Genomic DNA, 23,792 nt, shown 5'->3' with positions numbered 1-23,792 from the left:
TTTGCAAATTTCGTTGTGCGAAATTTAGATACGTGAAAATTTTTTGAATTTCGTGTATTGTGGTTGTGAATATCATGATTAAATGTATTTTTAAATTTGTGTGAGCAGTAGAGTTTCATTAATTAACTAAGCGCAATTTGCAACGCAAAAATATGTTTTGATAATTTATTACAAAAAAATAGTTTGAAACATGATTTTTTTTTGTTTTTAAGGTTCTGCCATACAAATAGACAACTAATGTAAGCAAACATAATAAATAAAAAAATCATTTTTTTATTTAACGGAATTGATATTGTTTTAAATATTTAAAAATATATATATTTATTTGCTATCTGTTTGATCAGATTCAACACAATTCTTTATTTTTAATCATTTACGTATTTTAATCACATATATTGTTTTCTTCATTTTGTGCTTCTTCTCTATAACTCTTGGTTGTATTTTTAAAATTGTAAATGACAAGGAGTTTGGCGCTTCCCATGATATTTTTTTTTCCCATGTAATTTTTATGTAAATTTTAGAGTAAGATACATTGAGATCCGGTGGTAAAATGCATATTTTAAATATATTATATCCTCCTTGGTATTGATTTTTGAGAATTTACTTGCAAAACTTCTACAAAACGTTTCACGTCTTTATTTTTTGCTTCTTTTGAAAATTACCCGATTAAAAACTAAGGTAATTCTATGACTTCAAGATGGTGAGAAAATATAGCGATGAAAAAGCTGTAAAAAAAAGAAGAACTTTATGGTAACCAAATACGTAGTTTAAAATATTTTTGCTATTTCTTAGGCATGTATTCTAAACGTGTTTACCTCAATTCGATGTCCGTTTAATACTTGAGTGTCGTTACTTTATACATGACACACAAATATACATATGATACACTGACTCAGGTGTTGACGTTATGTATTTCAGTTTTTTTTAGATTGATTGCTGAGATCTAAAAAAATCGGATAGAGGCCGCCTACCTTTATTCTAATTTGTACTTGTTGCTTAATGCAAACACTGTTTCAGTCAACGTTTAAAGAATTCATTCTCTTTTTTTGTGTTTTTTGTATTTATTTTTATTTAAAAGGGTAAACATGAACATAAAATAAAAAAGAAAAAATAATGAAACCCACTTAACCACGAAACCAGCTTGTCAGCAAGTTTTTTATTCTTCCTTTACAAAGAAGAAAGTTAGAGAAACTATATAAATTTAAAAAGTAATATATACATTATTAAGAACCAAAAGCAAACATATTTTTTAAACAAAATTTAATTACAAAAAAATATAATAAATGACTGTTAACAAAAAATAAAAATCAATATAAAGCCTTGTTACATATAAGCCATTTTATTATTTTTTTCTCAAAAGTTTAGTCAACATTTTTTTTAAAGATTTGTTTAGGAATTTTAGTAAAAAAGAAAATTTAAAAAATTATATGTTGAAGCTGTTATGACTTGCAATTCATTTTTTTAAATAATCGTAACACGAATTGTGACTAACAACAATTTATAATATAGAAATAATGACCTTTTAAACCATTTTTTTTGTAAATACCTGCACTGTTCATGACAACATTTTATTTTAATTTTTTTAAATATAATAAATCTCATTTCGAGACAGATATATGTTTTTGTGGTATATAAAGCCGTAAAATAAAAAAATAATAAACTTAGTAGAAATTCGTAAACTCTGATCTGAAAAAAAATATGTAAAAAAACAAGAAAGACTCGTTTACGCAAGAAAAAATATATCGAAAAGTCGAATGAACTAAAATATAATTGAATATGTAAAGGAACATTTCAGCTCAATTAAATGTCTAAGGCTGGGGGCGGAAGTGTACTTATAAATCAACGCGAAACAACAACAAAAAAAAAATTGTTAAAAATATATTTCCCACTTTAAAATTCAATAAAAAAGGCTTTAATAATATAAACGTTAAAATAAAACACGGCATTCGTTGCAACACGCCAATATATGATTTACGCTTCCGGGCGAAGCGACGGGTCAACGCGTAATTTCACAGTGTTCTCCCTCCACTCCATGACCACCATTTTTTGTTCTGAAAATGCACTTTCACAGAAAATTTGTCTGTCAATAAGTTAAAACTTAAATTTACTTCAATTTTAATTTTAATTTGCTTTTAAGCAATAAAAAATATATTAAAAGAACTTTACGTTTTTTACTTTTTATCGTGCATTCTGAATTCGGTTCCACAGTGCGCCGGTTACATCACAAGAACGGGTGGGTTAAAAAAACAAAAAGCTGTGTACCTGTAAGATTTGACGCGACTATTGAAGTATTTAAATAATATTTTACTTACATGAAATGCTGGCACCTTTTTTTTTGTTTGTTTTACGCGGCATTTAAACATTCGAGTACTATTATTGTTGTTCTTATATGAATAAATGTGCCATTAACTGACACATTCTTATAGCCTATTTATATAATAATATGCCTCACGTTAACAGTGTCGTAATTCAGGTACGAAAAGCACAATAATCACACTGTTTATTGTTAACGCATAAACACAAGGGTTTTGTAAAAGGCATAAACCGGCTCATAGGCTCTCCTACTGTGTAAGCCGGTCTTAAGATCGCCTATTTACTTTGTGTTCGGCAAGATCACATTCGCACTGCAACATTTATGGCGGTGGCAATATAATGCGGACTTGGAATGTGAGTTATACGACCCGTAAACCGACTGTAAGTAATAACACACACTTGAGCACGGATTGACAGAAATGAAAACGAGATCCAGAAAACGGTTCGGTGTAGAAAGGCTTAGAGAAATTCTTCAAACGATTTCTAACAGTACAAATTTAATAGGTGCTTTTTTACTTTTTGTTTCTACAAGAGGCTACTAATACAAACGCCCCACTCAAATTATATTATATTTTAAGTGCACATTCCAGTTAAGTATTTTTACCGCAAGACATTAGTATTTTAGCATTACACGCAAGGTGTTGTTTAGTATCAAAGGATTTGTACTATAAATCAATCAAATTATACGTACATATGCCAACAGCATAATTACTTTAATCAATTTATGTGCGTATGGTAATATCACACTCAACCGTCACGGATACCATTAGTAAAAACAACTGTGTTTCGAGTTAAGTATGTCACTAAACAAAATTTTGAATAAAGTACACTGTGTCAAACTGCCATAATTAAAAAGTTGATTATAACCGCATACGGAGTACAATGTCATTCTAACATAATTTTTATTTTTAATCTTTTGAAATTCGTCAACCCTGCCATAATACATAATATGACTGTCGTTACATATTTATTAACTGTCAGAATAAACAATTTAAAAAAATATATATATATATATATATTTTTCAAAAATATTTACAAAATAGTCTTAAATTGAAGTCCTGCTGATTTGCGTACATACAACTCGTCAACAGGTTCTTATAAATGCGCACAAATTATTTACACTTATTCTACATTAACAATATTTTTACTTGAAAAACATTACATATTACAATATCAAAAATTAAAAACTATCACTAATACAAAAAACTTTTTTCTATAAACTATAATTTGAACAAACGTCTCACTCCTGTATTAACCTCAGAATTTTAAAAATTATTTGGTAACATGTTAAATATTTTAGGTATACTGTATTGCAGTGTCCTTTTGCCATATTTTTTGCAATATCTATAATTAAGTACAGTTTTTAATAAATAATTGTTATTATTGGATGTTCGAGGGTCATCCGGAGAGTAGCACTCGTTTGGGAATATAAAAAAATCTATTATATATAAACAATTAAAAACGTTTTATTTGTAAAGAACATACTTTAAACTACTTCTCTACATAGCTAACATCACACTGAAAAATTTATATTGACTGTTTTCAGAATTTAAGTTTATGTATATTCTTATTTTCTGTATGCAATATATGTTAGAGCTGTGTTTTTTTTCCCAAATAAATAAATATATATTTTTGCAGGAAAGAAAATTTAAAGTTATAAAGAGCTGAACGCAGATGTGACTACGTATCTCAATACACTGGCGGCGGGGAATATGACGCTGGGATACAAAAACTCGTCACACGTTACGACAAATGCTTAAATTTGCTAGGTGACTATGTAGAGAAGTAGGGCTATCTCTATGTTGAACAATATGACTTTAGACATCGACATTTTTCACGTCTCTAAAAGAGTTTTTCGTTACAATATTCTCTTATTTTTTTAACATATTATTCTCTGGATTTTTTTTTTTTTTTATTGGGGATATCAACAGTAATACATGTAACAAAAATATAACAAATAAAATATACAGAGAATAAAACCAATGACAGATATCCACAAAAATACATTAAATACACGTACAATACATGCAAGTGTGTGTGTGTGAGTGTAAGTGAGTGACAGGGTGGGTGAGTGGGTGTTATATTGGAATGAGGGTGGACATGTGTGTAAATAATGCACAAGTGTCAAGTGTCGAAAATATAAAATATCATATGTTTATTTTTGTATTAGTTTTATATATACTTAATTTCATCTTATTATTTAAATTATTTCTGTATGTATAAATAACGATATTCCATTTTGTAATGTACATATACATGAATAAATAAAATAAATAAAATAAATAAAATAAATAATTTTAACGTATCTTCTTTATAAATAAAACGTTTATATTTATTTAAACGAGGACATACTAGATTTGTTTATATTCCCAAACGGGTACTTTTTTCCGGATGACCCTCGTATATTACAAATAATAATATTCAGTTAGTTGTTTTGTAATGAAAATATTTTGAGTTTGTCCAAACTTTTGTAGACATGTACTGGATTCAACTCCATTGCAAGTTTATGCATATGAATATATTACAAAACAGATGAGGAACATGTTATATAATGGAATATAGAAGTCTAGGTATTTACAGGGCTCATGACGTATAATTGGCTGGTTTAAGTGGCCAATTTACACACTGTCTAATTCTAACCATTCTGCTTATGTTTGAACATATATATTTGAATTATTCTATCTGTTGGTCTGAGTGATAAATATTAGCTCTTTCAGTTCACAAAAATCAACAAATGGAAGAATTGATATAATATCGAACACAGGCAGATTGGTAAATGCTGCACAGTGTGTAAAGAGGCCGCATAGACCACCAGATTTCCTGTGGAACTCATATTGCATTGGTTGATGACATACACACGAGCAATGATCATCTTAAATATAGAGCAACGACCAATAAAGCAAGTCATATTTTGACATTAAATTTATTTATTTATTTTTAAATACAATTCATATGACACAAAATGGCACAAAAAACACTTGCAATATATGAAGAGTCGGCAAGCTAAAAATAAAACAATACAATGTATTCTGCAAGACAAACAGTACTGCACTTGACTATCCGTCTTCATAAAAGCAACGTCTGTAAGTACATTTGCGCCATAGAGACACGAAAAACAAAGGATCGTAGCCTTTAAAGAGACCACAGCGCGCGGGAACGCCCAGTCAGCACAAGCACGTCAGCCCAAAGAGTCAGCTCAACCTAGCCAGCTCAAAGCAGTCACTCAGTTCCAGAATGTACCTAGTTCAACTCTTCATCGCCGTACTCTCGCGCAAACAAAGTGCCGTATCTTATTTAACATGCAATAAATACACACTAAACAACAAACGTCTTTTCTTCTGTCAATCTCCAACTGTAGTTGGAGCTCTTGCATTTCCTTTTTTAAAATAAACGTAGTTATGCAGAAAACAGCCAGTCATAGAAAAATGAAACTGATATAATAGCACCTTTGTGAGAAAAGTAATAATCAAATCTACTCAACAGTTGGAATGTTTTTGACTTTGACAAATGATTAACAAGGATACATTAGTTTTTTTTGGTACTAAACAAGAATTTTATCATGCATTTGAACAATGTTAATGTTTTTTAAAGTACCGTTGGATTTTTCTAGTCCTGTGGGTGTTTTCTGCAAATTGATAAATTCCGTTTTTGTGATGGGCACTATTTCAGAAGGTGATTTTTAATGTTTTTTGTATAAAAGCCGCCTGGCTGTTTTTAGCAAAACATAGAATTGATCTTGCTGCACCCGATAACACCAATATCTCAGTTTTTAAAAATTGTGAACTGGCTGCTTTCTGCATAACTACGTTTAAATTTTCTTCGTCTCTGTTTTTCAAATATTCATGTTTTATATTGATCTTTTGCGAAAACCTTCAAAGTCGTTTTTCTCAACTTAACGCATTTAGTATTGTGGCATCTAGACGGAGGGGTGCGATATTATTATGAGCACAGTATTGTAATTATGAACACAGTTGTAGAGCTATGGGGGCAAAATTGTTTAAAGGTTATGTGATTTGAGACCAAGAAATCAATAACGCTCTCACTAAATTACCTATTAAATGGAAAATTTAATTAACACCACTGCTTGTTTTATGTTGTAGAATTTGCTCACGTTGATGAAAGACGCATTGTTAGTCAATGCAAGGCTTATATTTATTTTATATATTTTTACTGCAAAAAATTAACTCGGGAAAAAATATAAAAACATAATTTTCTGTTGTTTATTTTGAAAAAAAAAGAGTTAGAACAATGCGATTAAATGATTTGAACATTGTTTTTTTGTCACTCACGTAAATGCCTCCCGGAGACAGTGCACAAAAAACAACAACACGTCGAACCAATTTTGCGTAACTGAAATTGACAAAATCGACGTTTGGCTGTCCCGTTTTCCGCACCCTTGAACTCAACTGATTTGGTAATTTTTTTTAAAGAAAGAGTAAAATAATACAATTTCAGTGCCGGTATTTTTTTTTTTTTTGTTTTTCGAAATAATTTATCATTGTTGTATATCGTTCGTCCAAAGCCGCCAGATACAATAAGAAACAATTGATCAATAAAACGAACACAATAAAGACACGCCAGTCGTCAATGTCTACGGTGCGTAAAAAAATGAATGCTCTTATGCTATAATCCACGGAGAAAATACGGTAATACGTTTATACGAAAAAAGTGAGACGTTCCTTCTTAAGAGAGTAAGAAGTTCTACGGAAGAAGCATAAAAACTAAAAAGTGTTTTCAGCCGTTGTCTAATAGATTATATAATTCAGCCAGATGAATCTCGCCCACGTCAATGGAAAAGTTAAGAAAATGTGGATGTTTAAATATAGGCAGAATTACGAATGTTACTTGTGAACTATTCAATGACAGGTTAAAACCTGTAAATGCCTAAACTTCAATATGCCTTTTCAAAAAACGTTTTTTCTCCATTGCAGTAAACTTATATATATTTTTTTTTTCATAATAATCGGGTTATGATCTCGTGACTAGAGTCGCAAACTCACGGCTCAAAGGTCCGCGGTTTGAATGCCACTCTACCCCAACTTGATTTCCATTTTCTAATGGTGAGTTATTTACAACTTGTTAAAAAAAGTCCTCAAAATGAAATGTTTGAGTAAATCATAAAAACGAATATATTTATTTAAAAAAAAAAAAAAAAAATTACATACTAGTCCAGCGGTATATTTTTTAAAAATATTTAAAAATTCCATATACGCATATTCATAAGGGAATTTCGATTAATTTAGTATCCTCTAGGCTCGTATTACAATGGGATATTTTGATTAGGGATACCTCGGATACCTGATAAAATCCTTAGGAATACTTTAAAACTAAAAACCGGTATAAATTACAAAAAACAATCATAATATTTTAACAACTACCTTAAAAACCAATAATAAGATACAGTTTTCATTTTGTAAACACATTGTTTTCAGAAATAAAACCCTCATTGTGAGAGAAAACACGGGAGTCTAACTTTGCCACAATTTAAGCGAACCAACGTGTTCATGATCGTTCGAATGAACGTTCGTGTTTAACTTATTCGGGTCTAAGGGGGTATCTGAGGTCTTCCAGATAGCACATTATTAAAAAAATAATAAAAAATAATAATAATAATATTCATAACATTTTTGCATAACTCCCTACCCCACAATGTAAAGATTGTATAAAAAATATTAAAATATTTTCCTACAGAATCATCATAACTATAATTTTTCGTTGCTTTTCCCCAAGCATAATAATTCATTGGCTCCACAGCTTTGTCATTTCTGGTACGTTGTCAGTGTGCACGTGTACTTCTGCCTTTTTGTTCACTTATTTCTAAAAATAACCACAAAAATCAGAATTCTGTGCGCTAGATTCTACATGAAGTCTTCCTCCCAATTCTTTGCAGTACCTTTCCAGTAACGGGTTGCGTGACTTTAGATCGGTACATCCTTTTGCGACTGTATTTTATAAAAAAATATTAATTTCGTAGAAAGCTCGAAGTTATATTTAATTGTTCTATAAGCACTACCATAAAAAATATAATGAGATCTTTTTTTGTTTATTTAAAGTCATATTTATAGCATTTTAGCTGGGGTATTTCAGGTACTCTTCCAGGTGATCTTAAGCAAGCGTCTTAATCCTTTGATTCTCCTAAGAACGTAGTCATTCGTGATGCGATCTCTCCAGGAAATTCTCGGAATTCTTCAATAAGACCACTCTTCGAAACCCTCTAGTTTCTTATTACCTCTCTGATAGGCATCATATCTCACTGCCGTACATTAAGACACTCATATTTTTAATTATACTGACAGGTCTACATTGTTTGATTTTTCTAAATCTATTTTTTTATTTCGGCTATATTTGGCTTTCTTGATATAGATCGCTGTCATCCTTGCTCTTTGACGGACCAATCTAGATGAACTTACACTCATATATTTTCAAAATGCTTCATTTACAAAAATAGATAATAACGGTTCATCTTGATGGAAGTATAATTTATTGATTCGAATTTTTTTTTGTAGAATGACCTGATTGAATAAAAAATTTAAATCACATTCTTTTTTGTTTTGCACGAGTTTATTAAACAAACATAATTATTTTTAGATGGCAATCTTTTTAATTTGCATCTTTTGTGGGTGAGACCATGAAAATTGTATTTGTTCTCACAAACAAAACGAATCCAACTTACACGGGATCACCAAAAAAAAACATATTGACAACGGTGATCGTGAAAATCAACGCACTTAAGCATGCCCTTTTATCGTTAAATGTACAGATAAACCATCAAAGTTGAAAGATAAATATGGAGTTAATAAAGTGAAATGGAAAATAACGTTTTTATTGCTTTTTGACTGGTGCAAAACTAAAATACAGCATTTACACTCTATCTGGCATCCCAGTTCGTCTTCGACTCCGTACAAATTGTTTTCTTGCAAAATTTTGCAATCTTCAGGTGCCAAAACCTCTGGAGCTTAAAGACAAAATATATGGGTGTTTCACTCGCTGTAAACAGTGTTATATAAATGCTCATAAAAGAGTAACGAGTGGAAAAATTTCATCCACTTGCTACTGTGTGGTTCCAGTGATTAAAAATGCTAGCTTTATGGGTTTCTTACCAAGCTAAAAGCTTTCATATACATTACACTTACCTTTGATATAAAATGTCTTTGCTAAAGTGCAGTTAATAGTTAATAATTGCTCGTCCATCGTTTGCGCGAATTTTAATCTGTTATACCTTAAACTGTCACGTCGTTTGCCTCACCGTCTACGATTAGTTTGAAATCAATCTAGAAATTTTCTTATTTTCGTTTAGATTTTATATTTGAATTAAAATAGTTTTTCTATTGAGTTTTAATTTGCTATTATTTGAAGCATAATTTTTGACTTCTTTGCCAACAAAATGTTATTTGTGTAATTTATTGGTCACGTTTGTTGTGTGATTTCTTGATTTATGATATACAAAAATAAAAACATTTACCTATCACATTAGATGCCTAGACTTCTATACTACCTTCTTTAAACTGTTTTTCATCTCTGTTGTAATGTAATAATTCAAACCAAAATACATAACCGATTGCAAAACAATATGTATAACGGAAAAAATAAGTCTAATACCCGTATGCAGAAAAACCTTAAGGTGAGGAAAGTACATTCTATTGTCTTTACCTTCGGGTTATTCTCTGCATTTGAAATAAGAATGTACTTTCCGTACCTTAAGTTTTGTCTCTGCATACGGGTATACGGATTAACATATGCTTTGAAATATCGTCCGCCGGGTTAAGTGACCAATTTAAAGATAAGATTGATGTTTTCAACATACTTTCATTTTTTATTACAGTAAACAAACATGCATAGTAATTTAACACAATAATCACACATTTTTAATAATATTAAAAATCCAAAAATGCGAAAATGGATATGAACAACTGAATTATTTTCATACCTTTTAAAGGTTTTACTTTTGAACGTATACGTTAGTCCCGACATAAAGAGGACTTTATTTCTAGCAAGTTAGGACATTAATTTAAAAAGAGTTCTGTAACTACATATCGTTGCCGTTAAGGAAAAAGTCACTTACCCGAAAAACATCATTTTGAGATATCGCAATTCGAAAGTTTGGAGACCAAGGAAAAATCAGATTCTTTTGTTTTAAGTAGTTTTATGTACTTAACGTTTATTTAAATTATTAATGTCTTTTTAATAAATTTCATTTGTATTTTTTTCCATCTGATCAATTAAAAAATATCTGGAAGGCATTTTACGAGGCAAAGTGGTTAAAATTTGGTATAAATTTTGCTTATTTATAATTAATGTTGGTAGTTTAGCCTGAAAAACTGCTCAATTTTTCAGGCTGAACTAAGCTGAACGAAGCTCTCGAATGGTTATTTTAAAAACCACCAGAGAGATGGGTTATTGCAAAAATATTATCAGATTGTCGTTTGAGCGTTCAAGCTATTGATGATATTCGGTCGGTAAATCCATTAATTTTTGAAATTCAGAGTAAAATTAAGCATCTGAAAATAAGAGGGATGATCATTCAAATATGCTGGATAAGAGGACATGCTGGTATCGTAGGAAATGAGAGAGCGGATGAACGAGCAAAAGCCGCAACTCGAAAAGAACGGCACCTTTCTTCTCATAATTTCCCCTTAGCTTTGCTAAACGCTGTATAAAACAAAACACGCAGCAGCGTTGGGAGGATCATTACCGCGCTTCTTCTACAGGTAAAATCACTCAAATATTTTTCCCAACGCTGGCTGATGCAGCAAACTTCCGTCATCATTACCAAAATGTTTTCAAAACGACCCAAATTTTTACCTCTATATAGGTTTAAATTAAGGAATGATGACTATTGTCCATGCGATGATATTTCTTCACAGAGTATCGAACATATGTTATTTCAGTGGCCATTTTTCAGTTAACAACGCCATAATCTTGAAGCAGAATGCAGAAAACATCGAATATCCTTAACAGATATCCACACTTTAGTTAAAAGTAGTTATCACGCGCTATTGTTTTTGAACTTTGCAACAATGGTGATTGGACTCATAAAGGTAATAAACCAAAATCAGTGATCGAACATCCCATCTCTAAGACAAACAAAAACGATTTTTTTTCCGAGTACCTTAGCCTTGTACATGACACGTAAAGCTACTAAATACCGGGGTCCAAATATACATTAAAAAAAATATATTCTTATTATTTGTTTGATTTGTCATACATATATTTACAATAAAATACACTTTTAAAAAATACGTCTTAAAATTAAGCCATGACATAATTTGGAAAAAATATCCACAATGACTTCAGCGTCTGAGCGTGGGCTATTTTTTTTAATGATTAATAAGTAAATATGGTTTAATATGACCATGCAAAGAAAAGAAAAGATACACAAAATTTACATATGCTATAACGAAAACAGGATTTATTTCTAGTGTGCATTTTTTTTTTTTTTTAAAAGGTGTATCTTTTCCTTCCATGCTTAACCAAGACCTACACTTAGCTGTACCGGTAACTTAATGATTTTTTATTCCTTAGGTAGAAAATTTAAGGATCTTGGACCAACTTGTAAGAACTGCCGCTGTTTGAACTTAGTTCTGCATCCTGAAACTAACTGTACACTATCAAATCTATTGCTAATACGATTTAAATTATTACTTAATAATTCCCAATTTAAGTGATCGTATTTTAGGCACTGAAAAATAGTTTTCTAAAACTTAGGAGTCCACTCTCTGCGTATAGAACATTACTTAATCTGGACAGAGCAAGCTATAAGAATTAGTGAAAGGAAGGAAATATTGAAAATTATTATTATAATGTCGTTGTTAAAACATTTTTATTTTAAAGAAATATTTTTTTACAAATTTAAATATATAATGATATAAAGCCACATTGTAAAAACTCAGATCATCAATTAATTGCTTAGTCATACAAATAATAGACTAATCTTGATGTAATGAAAAAATAACTTATTCAACTCCTTTGAACAAAAGGATATAGATTGTTCTTTTAAAAAAACACAGTCATGAAGAAGTGTATGCAATTCAAATAGAAACTGTGCGCAATTTAAAGAACAGAGTTTCCGTATGTAAGATTTTTTTGTTACCGTTCATTCAAAGGATTTCTATTGTCTATGAAACATGTTGGAAAACAATATAAATACAAGCATAGAAAAATAAATGCATCGTACTTGTAAGCATATTTGTTCTTCAAAATTATGTTCGTTATTTTGCATACGAAACATCAAAATGACAATCACTAACTTTCGGAAAGTTAGGATGATAATGTTTGATTTAAAAATTACATCAGTGATGGAGAACATTTTAGAGAAGAGAATATGGAAGTCTAGGCATTTATTTTTATTTCTTTATTTGACACTTTATATACATATACAATAAATATACATATAAGGGCGGGCAAATTGCCTTAAGGCAATTTCTTCCTACCTACCCAAACCGTTCTGTGTGAGAAAATTATAAATACATGGACATATTGAATCTTACAATTTTATACAAAAATTAAAAGCAAAGATTAACAAAAATAAATATTTATATATATAAAAAAAAATAACACTTTACTATGAAGAGAGGAGAGGGGATAGGAAGGAAAGAAGAAGGATAAAGGAACAATTTAAATATTTTAATATTTTACAGTGGTTTAAGTTGACACTTTACACACTATGTAACATTCACCATTTTGACTATGTTCAAACATCCGTATTTATTTTATTCTTCCATCTTTAATTTTGATTTTTTGATTTGAGTGGAGTTATAGAACTGAAACCTATATTGTTGTGACGAGATTTATTTGATCAAATTATTTCACTTGCGAGGAAACATATTATTTTCTATATATTGCATATTCTCTTCTCTAAAATGTTCTCCATCCCTGTTGTAATTCGTTCATCTTAATGATTCCCTAGGGGGTGAAATCCAGTCTATTGTCAACAAACATTTGAACAAACTCAAAATATTGTGATAATGTTAGGTTTAGGGTGTTTTTACATTCGACTTCTCTTTTTGTTCTATCATCCCAGGTGATCCTTCTTCTTGAGTAAAATAATTCATTCGCGTTATTCATTTCGTGAGTTACTTCCAACTACATTTATTTAATGCTAAATACGGGCCAAAGAAGTTTATTTTTAAAAGTAAAATAGTGATAATATTATTTTGAGAGTCTCATTGTTATTCACTATGTGATGAAAAAACCTAATGTCATGAAATATATCGACATCCGAAGCGATACAATTGAATAACACGATTGCTCTACCTACCGGCATAACCATTGGCAGGTTCGTTCTGCATCGTGGTAGGTAGAACAACCTGTTTTCCCTTTATCGAAGATAATTTATCATCAGGTACTAATAGACAAAATTAAATCAGAATATCGGAATTATGTATGCGACCACCAATGGGTTGAAAAAAGTGAACACCCAACTTAATATCTCTTCTCCCCAACAATGATTGAGATTGATCAAAATTAGACAGCGGAGAGACTATCACTCCCTCTCACTTCTGTTCAATGTACTTCATAGTCCTGACGCTCCTATATACCTGTGTGAAAAATTTCAACGCTTATCAGTTCATGGTTTACCTCTTCGTTCTCATTCTCAATGCACTCTCTTAATACCCATACACAATTCCTCTTTCTTCTCTAACTCATATAGTGTCCATGCGGCTCGACTGTGGAATCATCTCCCATCCACCATAAAAGATGTTACTACATTATCTCTGTTTAAAGCACGTCTGAAGAAACATCTCCTTTCTCTTCCTTAATCTCTCCTCCTTTCTTTTTTCCTCTTTCCGCTTTTTTTCCTTTTTCCCATTGAGTAATAGTTTTGATTAAAGGTAATTTATAAACAAATACGTTTATTTCTATTTTTAACTTTTTAATCTTTTTTTTTTCTATTGAATATGTTCTGTAACTTGAATTATAAAAATAAAACTTTTATTTTATTGGTTGGTTGGAAGAAATTGCCATTTGGCAATAAGCCCGCCAATGTACAAATAACATTATGTACAAAAGTTAAATAAAAAGTTAAATAAATAAAATGATTGGTGGTAGCCCAGAATTCCTAGTTAGAAGTCAGTTGGGAAAACCCACGGGTAATATCCACACTCCCTGAGATACAGATAACGCAGAATAATTTTATGCACCCTCTTTATCATTAAGGAATATGTGGTTTCATTTGGCGACCAAATGATGGAACTTAATTCTAAACGACTTCTTACCAGAAACTATGCAATGTTTTTAGAACCTAAATATTTGAAAGAAAAATTGGCATTTCAAAAAATATTTAAAAGGAGTTTATATGCTTTCAATAATTATTAACTTACATTTGAAATACACGTTGGACCACAAAGTTGATACTTTGAATATTAAAATGACTAAAATACTTGTTGCGTTTTCGTCAAAATGGGAATGTTAACAACATATTACTCCCACCAACAACAGATTTAACAAATCTTCAATTTTTCTTATTATTATAGACCTTTTAAATTTTGTCTAAATTTTCAATATAATATGGGATTGCCCTGAACTGTTGTCTCTTATCAACTTTAGTGTGCTTGGAAGAATTATTTAACAGGTGCCATCGATTTTTAGCAACAATTCACGGACAGTGTATACTTTTAATGCCGTATTGAACAGACTTTATGAACTCGGCAATAGTTATTCCCACGTATCTGATATATTTAGTGTAGGGTATTGTTCCTATAGAACAAATCTGTTTAACTTTTTCAAAGATGTTAAATGGTAACTACATTCATTTTATTATACATTTCATAATATATGCCATTTTTTGTTCACTTTGCCCAGCTGTATGAAAGAGTTATTTTCTTGTAAAATTACTTTAAAATATTTTATTATTTAATTAAAATTTTACATTCATTCTTAAATTGTTTAAACTTTCTACAGAATATGTTGTATAATTTAAGATTTAGTTTTTCTTTATAAATCTTGGGAAAAGGGTAATTAATGTTTTTTTAAATTTTTTTTTACTATACCAATTATGTTAATATTATACATTTTTGTAAAAGGCAGATTTGACGTGTATGTTAATATAATAAATAAATAAGGCATGTTGTCCATTTTAATGAAAGCAGAAAAATTATTTAAATTTTATAGTGGTCCTTAGTGTCAACCTGAATATATAAGTTATTTTACCACGGAAAATAAGAAGAAGTGTTATTTGTTCCCTTTCAAATATTATTTTGTCATAAATATCTCGTTGTGTTATTTTGGAAAGAATAGTTAAGGTTGAAAACTATTTTCTTCAACTCAAATAATCTGAAAACAGTAAGATAACAATTGCCAAGAAAAGTTTACGAATAATATTTGGAAAAGGTATGACAGCTTTCCAACGATAAGAAAAACTTGGAAAATTGGTTCATATAAGCGGCGTGCTACTTTCAACAGCAAAAATTACATAACTCGTTCGAAAATGTAATCTCTCTGACATGATAAGATTAAAATTTAATGTTTTTTGACTTATGGAAAAAATAATTTCCAATTAATTAAAATTTTTGTTCAATTGCAAATAAAAACTAAAACAACAGTATTTAAAGATCTAACAAGTATATTTCCACTTCTTGTTCATATGCACTTATAATTATATGCCCTTGTGGCTTTTGCAAGTCAGGGTAGTTGTTTATTTGAAGAAGTTATTTTTTCATTTATCAACTTTTAGGAAATGGTCTGAAAATTTCAACATTTGAGCAAATAATAAGAACTCAAGCTTTTTTAAAAATAAATAAATAAATAAAATGAAAAATTTATTTGTTCTCGATATTTATTGTATTCTTAGTCCTTGGCAGTTATAAATTGTTTTATTTTTGTGTTATTGAAGAATATTATCTTTCATCTTTTTTATTTGCATTGACATAGTAATCGACGGTATTATTTTTAAATACTCGTTTATGTTTCGTTATATTTTTTTTAACATTATAAACATCGATAAATAATAAAAATCATGTGTCCTCACTGTGGTTACCCATACCGAGGACACTTTGTCGTCCATTTTTCAAAAAGGCGTATCTCGTTTGTTATCAAAATTGAGTTATGAATATTGTAATAAAAATTAACTTTTTTTATGGAATAAATGGGCTTCGTTCTGTTGTAAAATATAAAATAAAAAACCAAGCGAAATACAGTGATAATATTTTTAAAGGGGAAAATTTTCCAAACAAAAGTTAAAAAAGTCGTCTCAAAAATTAATTTATTCGAGATATGCCTTCTTATAAGATGGACGACGACTAAAATACACTTTTTTTTAACATGTGCGAATAAACAATGAAGAAATACAGATAATATACAGAGGAAATTACAAATTTTTCAGACAGTTATAAACACTACGTATTTATGATTTTCATTGAATTCTGTATACATGTATTATTTATATTTACTTAATATTACACCGCATATAATATGATCTCTCAAACTAGCCAACGACATGCCATAAGTATTGTTTATGCACTGCACATGTCACAAGACGTCCATATTCTCCACTCAAAAATGTTTTACCTCTTATAATGAAAAATATTATACATTAAGTTTATTTACACATGTTTAAATCTGGTTAGATGTAAAACAAATTCTGCAAGAGATTCAAAAAAATTTTTTTAAATAAAATATGAATAAGTTTTTTTATTATTCTTCTTGCGGTGCCTTGTCAGGTCCCCCGGACGTTGGCGATCACTACAGCTAAAGCATCTTGGTCCTGAGCTAATCATTCATTTCACAGCCAGAACAACTGCTTATCGGATGTACTCGCCATAGTGATTCCTGGGAAAAGATAACCAAAGTGGTTTCTCATTGCCATCTCTGGTGGATTTTCCTGTCGGCTATACCTTTCTTTGGCTGGTTAATTTTGGTTTTGAGGCGCCAGAAACTTGCCTTTCATCCCCTTGCTATCTGCTGTAATCACACCGTTATGAGTATGATCTCATAGTAATTGTCACTTACACTTATATAACACTAATCAATGTTATGATGATGGCGCATCAACAAATATGCAATAAATATAAATGTACTTATTTTTACTCCATTATCAAATAAAGTTTCACTAGGAACATGATATATACTAGTATATTATACAATATGTTTTTAAAATTCATTAAATGAATATGAAATATTTCTAATAACATATAAGTGTGTATTATGTCAAAGGCAAATAATAATTATAAATGTTTCAGTGTCTCAGTAAAGCATTTTTTAATGTTTTTTTTATAATATTTCATACACAAAATAATCAACGGAAGAAGTCTGACAAGAACTAATAAATGTTTACGTGTGGCAGGATACCAGGAGAGCCATAGATAAATACGGATTTGTTCGTGTTTCCACTTTCTAATTCGTATTTGTAATTCAATTGCCGGGGGGTTTTCAAGAATAGCATTATGATAAAGCAATTGAAATGCTTAATCGACTATTGTCGAGTGGATGACAAAATGTCACATCTTTCCAGCATAAATCTTCTGGTTGGTTTTGGTTTTGAAGCGCCAGAAATTCGCTTTTCATCCTATCGTTATCTGCTATGATCACACCGTTATGAGTGTGATCCCATTGCCCAGGGTTTGCTACGTGAACGCTGACACGTAGGACTAGTTAATAGTGTTGCCAGTGGTACGGAACTAGGCGTTGGCAGCATTTTATAAAATCACACCCTGCAGCAAGATGTGACTCACTGCGACCCAACTGACAGTTTAAGCCACTTTTTCATTATATTTAATCAATTCTTAAAGTATGTAAGTAACACAAACCGTTGCTGAGTTTACACGAGCTTCTTAACTAATGCTTAGTAATTGTAACTTACACTTATATATACCTTGGGTGCAAACATGCTGAATTAGTTCTTCGTATTAGTGAGTGTCAATGCACGTAAATAGAAGCCGATGCTGTTTACTTAGCGACAAGCCAACTACTCTTACCACAATTTACTTACCACTTGTCTCTTGTTAATCGTGTGAACAGTTATGGCAAGTAAAATGTGACAAACATGGAAGTTCAATGGTTAAAAAAAAAGATTTTTTAACATACTATTAAAGTAAGCCAATTTAAAAAATATATCTTTCGATTTATCAGCGCTATGTGTTTTTTAAAGTTCCTACAAATCTCTTACAATTGGTTTATTTAGAAAAACTGGTGACGTCATACAAAACTTTAAAAAATATATTTTTAATCAAATTTTCTGTAGTGCTGAACTTTCTAATTGAAATAGTATGTGAATACACGCGTATCTATTTTGAGGTTTGTTTACTTGATGTTGAGGTTTATTTTATGATTTACAAAAGTCAACACATGGAAGACTTGAGAAAATGTGGATGTTTTAACTAAGGTAGAGTAGTGAATGTTACACAATGTGTAAAATTGCCACTTTTACCACTCGACGACAGGTCATAACCCTAGACTTCGATATTCTCTATTGCAAGAAATTTAGATCCAAGCAACTCTGGCTGGTTTAAAACATTACACGCATCGTGTTATTCAACATTCGGCCTATGATTGAGAATAAACATGTTTAAAAGGTCTTTAATATTTAATACTTACACTTTTATGGATATCATTATTTAGCTAAAGCATATTTATGTGCGTTACGTATTATTTTTATATATATACGGCTTGGGCTTAGGCCAATTACAACAGTCATATGAAAAAACATGTGTACAAGAAACTGATTTAAAAATCATGAAACTATGTAGCAAACACAAACAAGGGCAATAAAATAACTGTTAACAATATATTCATAAACACAATTAACATATAAGACTTCGAGCTAAACCATGTCAATCAATGTTCATCCTACACTGTTTTAGTGGCAAAGACAACTACAAAAATGGATTATCTATATTTTCTTTAATTTTTATCATTATGTGTCTGATTTAATATAATATTTCCGGTATTTATATATACATACATAAATAAATATGAACTTATTTATTTACTGACTTATCCATTTAGTCTATTTAACAATGGCAAATACAATTTCTTCAGGTACAATTAAAATAAAATACGACTTAATAAAATTAAAGCTAGAATAAAAAAAAAGTAATAACTACCTCAAAACAAGATGGGGTCTATCTTAGAGATTGTTAAAATTTAGAAAGACAGAACAAGCCCAGATCTTGTCTCAAGTTTACCATGCTATACAATCGGGACATTGGTGCATGCAAGCCATAGTTATGTATATATATATATAGGTATGTCTGCGTCAATAATTTGTTTGTTCCAACTAAACACAGGACTTTGCTTTTATTGAGCTACTTATGTCTCAAAAAATGCAAGCAAAAAATTATAAAATAAATATTGGCAAAGAGAAATTACAAAAAGGTATTACGTGTAAATTTAAAAAAAATGCTTTTAAAGAAAAAATGTGCAATCTTTCTCCAAACAGAAAACTGAGAAGCATTTATTCAATATAATATGTAAAAGTACAATTTATTCATTATTTAAAATATTTCTTTCTAAGCTATTTTTAGCCGCATACAAATATATGGCAGGAACAATAACTATTTATTTAACATTTTGACATTACTAATAGTTGCACAGGTGTGGTTTATAATGTGCTTATTTCAATTTTTAAACACACAGTTTGCATAAAGTTTTTTCGCTAAAAAGTAACGAAATTTAGATGTTTTTGAGAAAATTTAATAAACTTTTTCATAAAAGCATCTTGCCTTATTTTTCAGGTTATAAGACCAGACAGATCTGAAAATTGGACGCTGCAGATAAAATTTCCACAAGAAAGAGATGCTGGCATCTATGAGTGTCAAGTCAACACAGAGCCAAAGATGTCACTCGCTTTTAGACTAAATGTTGTCGGTAAGTTTGTAATCCACATTATTTTCTATTTGTAGTACTCTTTTTTTTTTTCTTGGACTGGTTTTATGTATCTATATAAATATAAATGAGTTTATGTATTTTTGTCCTTTATAGACTCAATAAGACCAATTTACGTGCAGTTTTTTGCAAAATAATCTAATTTACGTGAATTAGGTTTGTAAATAATAATTTATTCAATATATGCATCAGAAAAAAGTGAGGAGCGAATTCCGTGTTTTTCAGCAAACTTTTATGGTTGCATTCGACTAAATACATATTCGAAAATATTTGGAGGAAGTTGTTTTTTTGTGTATTGAAAAAGTTTGCATTTTAACCATAGAATTAAGAATAGTCCAGAAAAAGCGTAGAATCATAAATGAATACATCAGACTGTGTTAAAAATTCTCCCACTTTAACCGTGCGCATGCGTGAAGTCACCGCGTAATGTTGTCAAATCGCAAAAAATATAACCAAAATACAAATGTAAGATAGTTATGTTTTAAAAAAAGCAATTGGTTAATTTCTTTAAAATTTTATTGTACATGTGAAAATATTGATTGACCTAACAGAGTAGATAAGTAAAGGGTAATTCAATAAAAGTAATTGAATTAATAAACTTTAAATTTTAAATATAAAACAAATTTTATTTTACATTAAACGAATATGTTTATGTTATTTTAAATAAAATTTGATATTAATAAAAAGTAGTGAAAAATATTGACTACCCTGGCAACACTAACAAAAGTCTATTTGTTTTTTTTGTCAATCTGACAGGTGGAAAAATATTGAAATTTTTGAGTAATGCATTAGCTATTTACACATGCATTCGATATTAACACATGAAACATGATTCCATCCTGTTTCTTGTTGATCCCATCAGCATTTCTACACTTCAAAACAACACAACACAGCATAGTTGAATTTAAATCGGGATTTGCTTACTGAGCGACGTCTACAAAGAAACTAATGGGTAAAAACGTGAAACTACTCGTTTAATACCCGTATGCATAGACAAAACTTGAGGTGAGGAAAGTACATTCTAATCTCATATGCAGAAAATAACCCGAAGGTTAAGACAATAGAGTGTTCTTACCTCACCTTGAGGTTTGTCTCTGCATACGGGTATTAGAGTTGTTTAGTCGCCTTCTGTTTGATGCGCGTGTGCGGCTCCTGGACTATTCTTAATTTTATGATTTTAACGTTTAAAAACATAAATTATTTTGATGAATCCTAATTATTACTGTACAATGTCTTCGTTTCTACATATTTACTTATTTTAATTTAATTTTAAGTAATGCTTAAATAATTTTAACTGACATTTGATACATTAAAAAAAATGAATTTTCACACAATATGCACCTTTGTTGGTAAGTTGCGCAGAGTGTGATATTTTAAAAAAGAATTCTTTATTTAAAATTAAGTTCGTGTTTTGGAATTCAACCATAAATAAGTACCTAGGAACTTGATTTAATTCAATAGTTGTTTAAAAAAAAAAAAATTTTGGAATTTAATCATAAACAAGTACCTAGGTACCAACATATCAATAAAAAGTCTTTTTTCTTTTATCCGGACAGTTTTTGCACGCTTTCACGAACCAGCCATTTTTATTTTATTGTTATTTCTTTATATGTTTATGGACGGTCTTATACAGTATATTTCAACAGTGGTAAACACATTTTCTTATACTAAATACAGGTACAAATGTAATAAAATAAAACTAAATAAAATATAAGCTAGGACAAAAAATAAAAAAATATCTCTACCTCAATTTAAGATTTGGTCTATCTTAGTTCTTTCTTTTTATTTGATTTCGAGTTAAATGTCAATCTCACGTCAAAACAAGGCTGATGGTTAAAGAATGACTAAATTTGCGTTAGAAAAGGGTTGTTTGTCATAATTTTAGAGGGCTCAAGGTTAATTGCGCTCTGACTTTTCTTTATTAATCTGTATTTTCGTATTTTCTTCATGGGTTGTGGCACTAAAGTAGTGCTTTTTGCAGGTTTTTGATTTGAGCACGGTAAAAACTCTCAGTCAATCATATTAAGAGATAAAACGAAAAACTAACCCTTATTACGAATATATAAAAAGCTCAAAAATGGCAAAAATAAACGTGTGTCCTTATTATCAAAAAAACGTTTGTATAACCAGCCAATGGCAGGTAAGCCAACGTTCTCACGTCGCGTCATTCTGCCTATATTAGAAGCTAGTTGAATATTTTATGTAAAAAAATATGAATACACACCAAAGAGACCACATTTCAGTACTATATGAATAGATACAAATATGTACCCACTTGTCTCACGACCATTAAGTATACCTCAAGCAAGTCCTTCTCAAAAAAATCGGTCCTTATTAACATTTTATAAATATTCAAGAATGTAAAGAGTTAGAAAGAATGATAAAATCCGAGAGAAAGTCTTCTCTTGTCGAGCTTAAAGAGAAACGAAAACCGAAAGGTTAATGATTTGAGTGTTTTTCAGTAAAATGAAATAAAATAAAGGATAAGGGAAGCACCCTTAAATTCGACATTTTTGGAGGATTTAAAAGGTGAAAAGATGGAATACTTACTTAAAGTCAATTTTATATGGACTAGAAAACTGAACAAGAAATAAGCCGTGGTTTAGAAGTTTTTAAAAACTGCTTAGAAATCTGATGCCAAATCATGCAAAATTGTGTATTTTTTATTTTATTTTATTTATTTAATACTTCACAAGAATACATTTTATAATTGGATTAACAATATATTCCTTAATAAGAAAAGCCGCGCCAAGAGAAACATTTTACAATTTTAGTTTTATCATAATTCCGTGTCGCTCCCTAGTTGGAGCATATGGTGTCCAAGCATCTCTGTCGGCTGCCAGCTCCTGTGCATCATTTCAAGTCAGATTTGCGTTTGTATAGACATAGACTTTTGACTATATTGTTTTATACTTAAAAAAGGAACAACCTGCTAAACCTCTCTTTTGAGGCATGTTAGCAGGTGGGGTAGAGAGGATATATAAATAGGGGATGAAAAATACACCACGACACCCAGACCAATTAATGCAAAAATCTTTCTTTTTCCTTGCAACGGGAATTGAACCAGCGGCGCCAGTTTCACAATTGGCCGTCTAACCACTGCACCGTGGCGCCTTTTTATATTTAGTACATTTCTCAAATTTATTGCAGTGTGAGCGGACAATTTTTTTTATTTGGTTTGCGGTTATATCGATTTGTTCTTTCCATCTGGGGAATAGATCAATGAAAATTCTCAGATATTTTATGAAGCTTGTCCTTGCTATAACTGGGCATGCGTTTACCAAATTTTTGCATTCTTCTACATACAGCTTCATCTTATTTTTTTGACAAGTTGTCTTTGTTTATTGATACTAAAAGAAATTCGTTTTGTTTCGTCAAAATTAAGTGTCAAAAAATTTCTGTCTAACCATTTTTTAACACATTTAAATGCTCTTTCGGTTTTGTTGAATACCCCTGGTCATGTGTATTGTGCAACTACAAGTACAGTATTATCTGTGAAACATTATCTCTGGTTCAATTGACTGTTCCGAACTACTATGCAAACTCTCTTTTAGGGTTCCTTCCAAAGTACTAAAGAATAACCTTCTTTTTCATATTCCTCTTGTTTCGCTAATAATCGGCAAAATTCATATTTATGGCGAACTTTGAATAATTTTAAT

The 23,792-nt window shown here is 30.2% G+C and overlaps 1 protein-coding gene across 1 annotated transcript in view; it reads left to right on the top strand.

Moving 5' to 3' along the window:
* Nucleotides 1-23,792, top strand: part of LOC148280070 (zwei Ig domain protein zig-8-like) — a 180,575-nt gene that overhangs the window by 82,042 nt on the left and 74,741 nt on the right. The window contains exon 4 of the mRNA XM_088228969.1: nucleotides 19,983-20,115. Coding sequence (XP_088085095.1) covers nucleotides 19,983-20,115 — 133 coding nt within the window. The remainder of the gene's footprint in view (nucleotides 1-19,982; nucleotides 20,116-23,792) is intronic.

The sequence above is a fragment of the Micrasema longulum genome, unplaced genomic scaffold (genome assembly GCF_059751315.1).
Source record: "Micrasema longulum isolate JH-2025_06_02 unplaced genomic scaffold, ASM5975131v1 h1tg000619l, whole genome shotgun sequence".
Classification (NCBI taxonomy): domain Eukaryota; kingdom Metazoa; phylum Arthropoda; class Insecta; order Trichoptera; family Brachycentridae; genus Micrasema; species Micrasema longulum.
The sequence above is the reverse complement of the archived record's forward strand: the minus strand, read 5'-3'. Positions and strand labels throughout refer to the sequence as shown.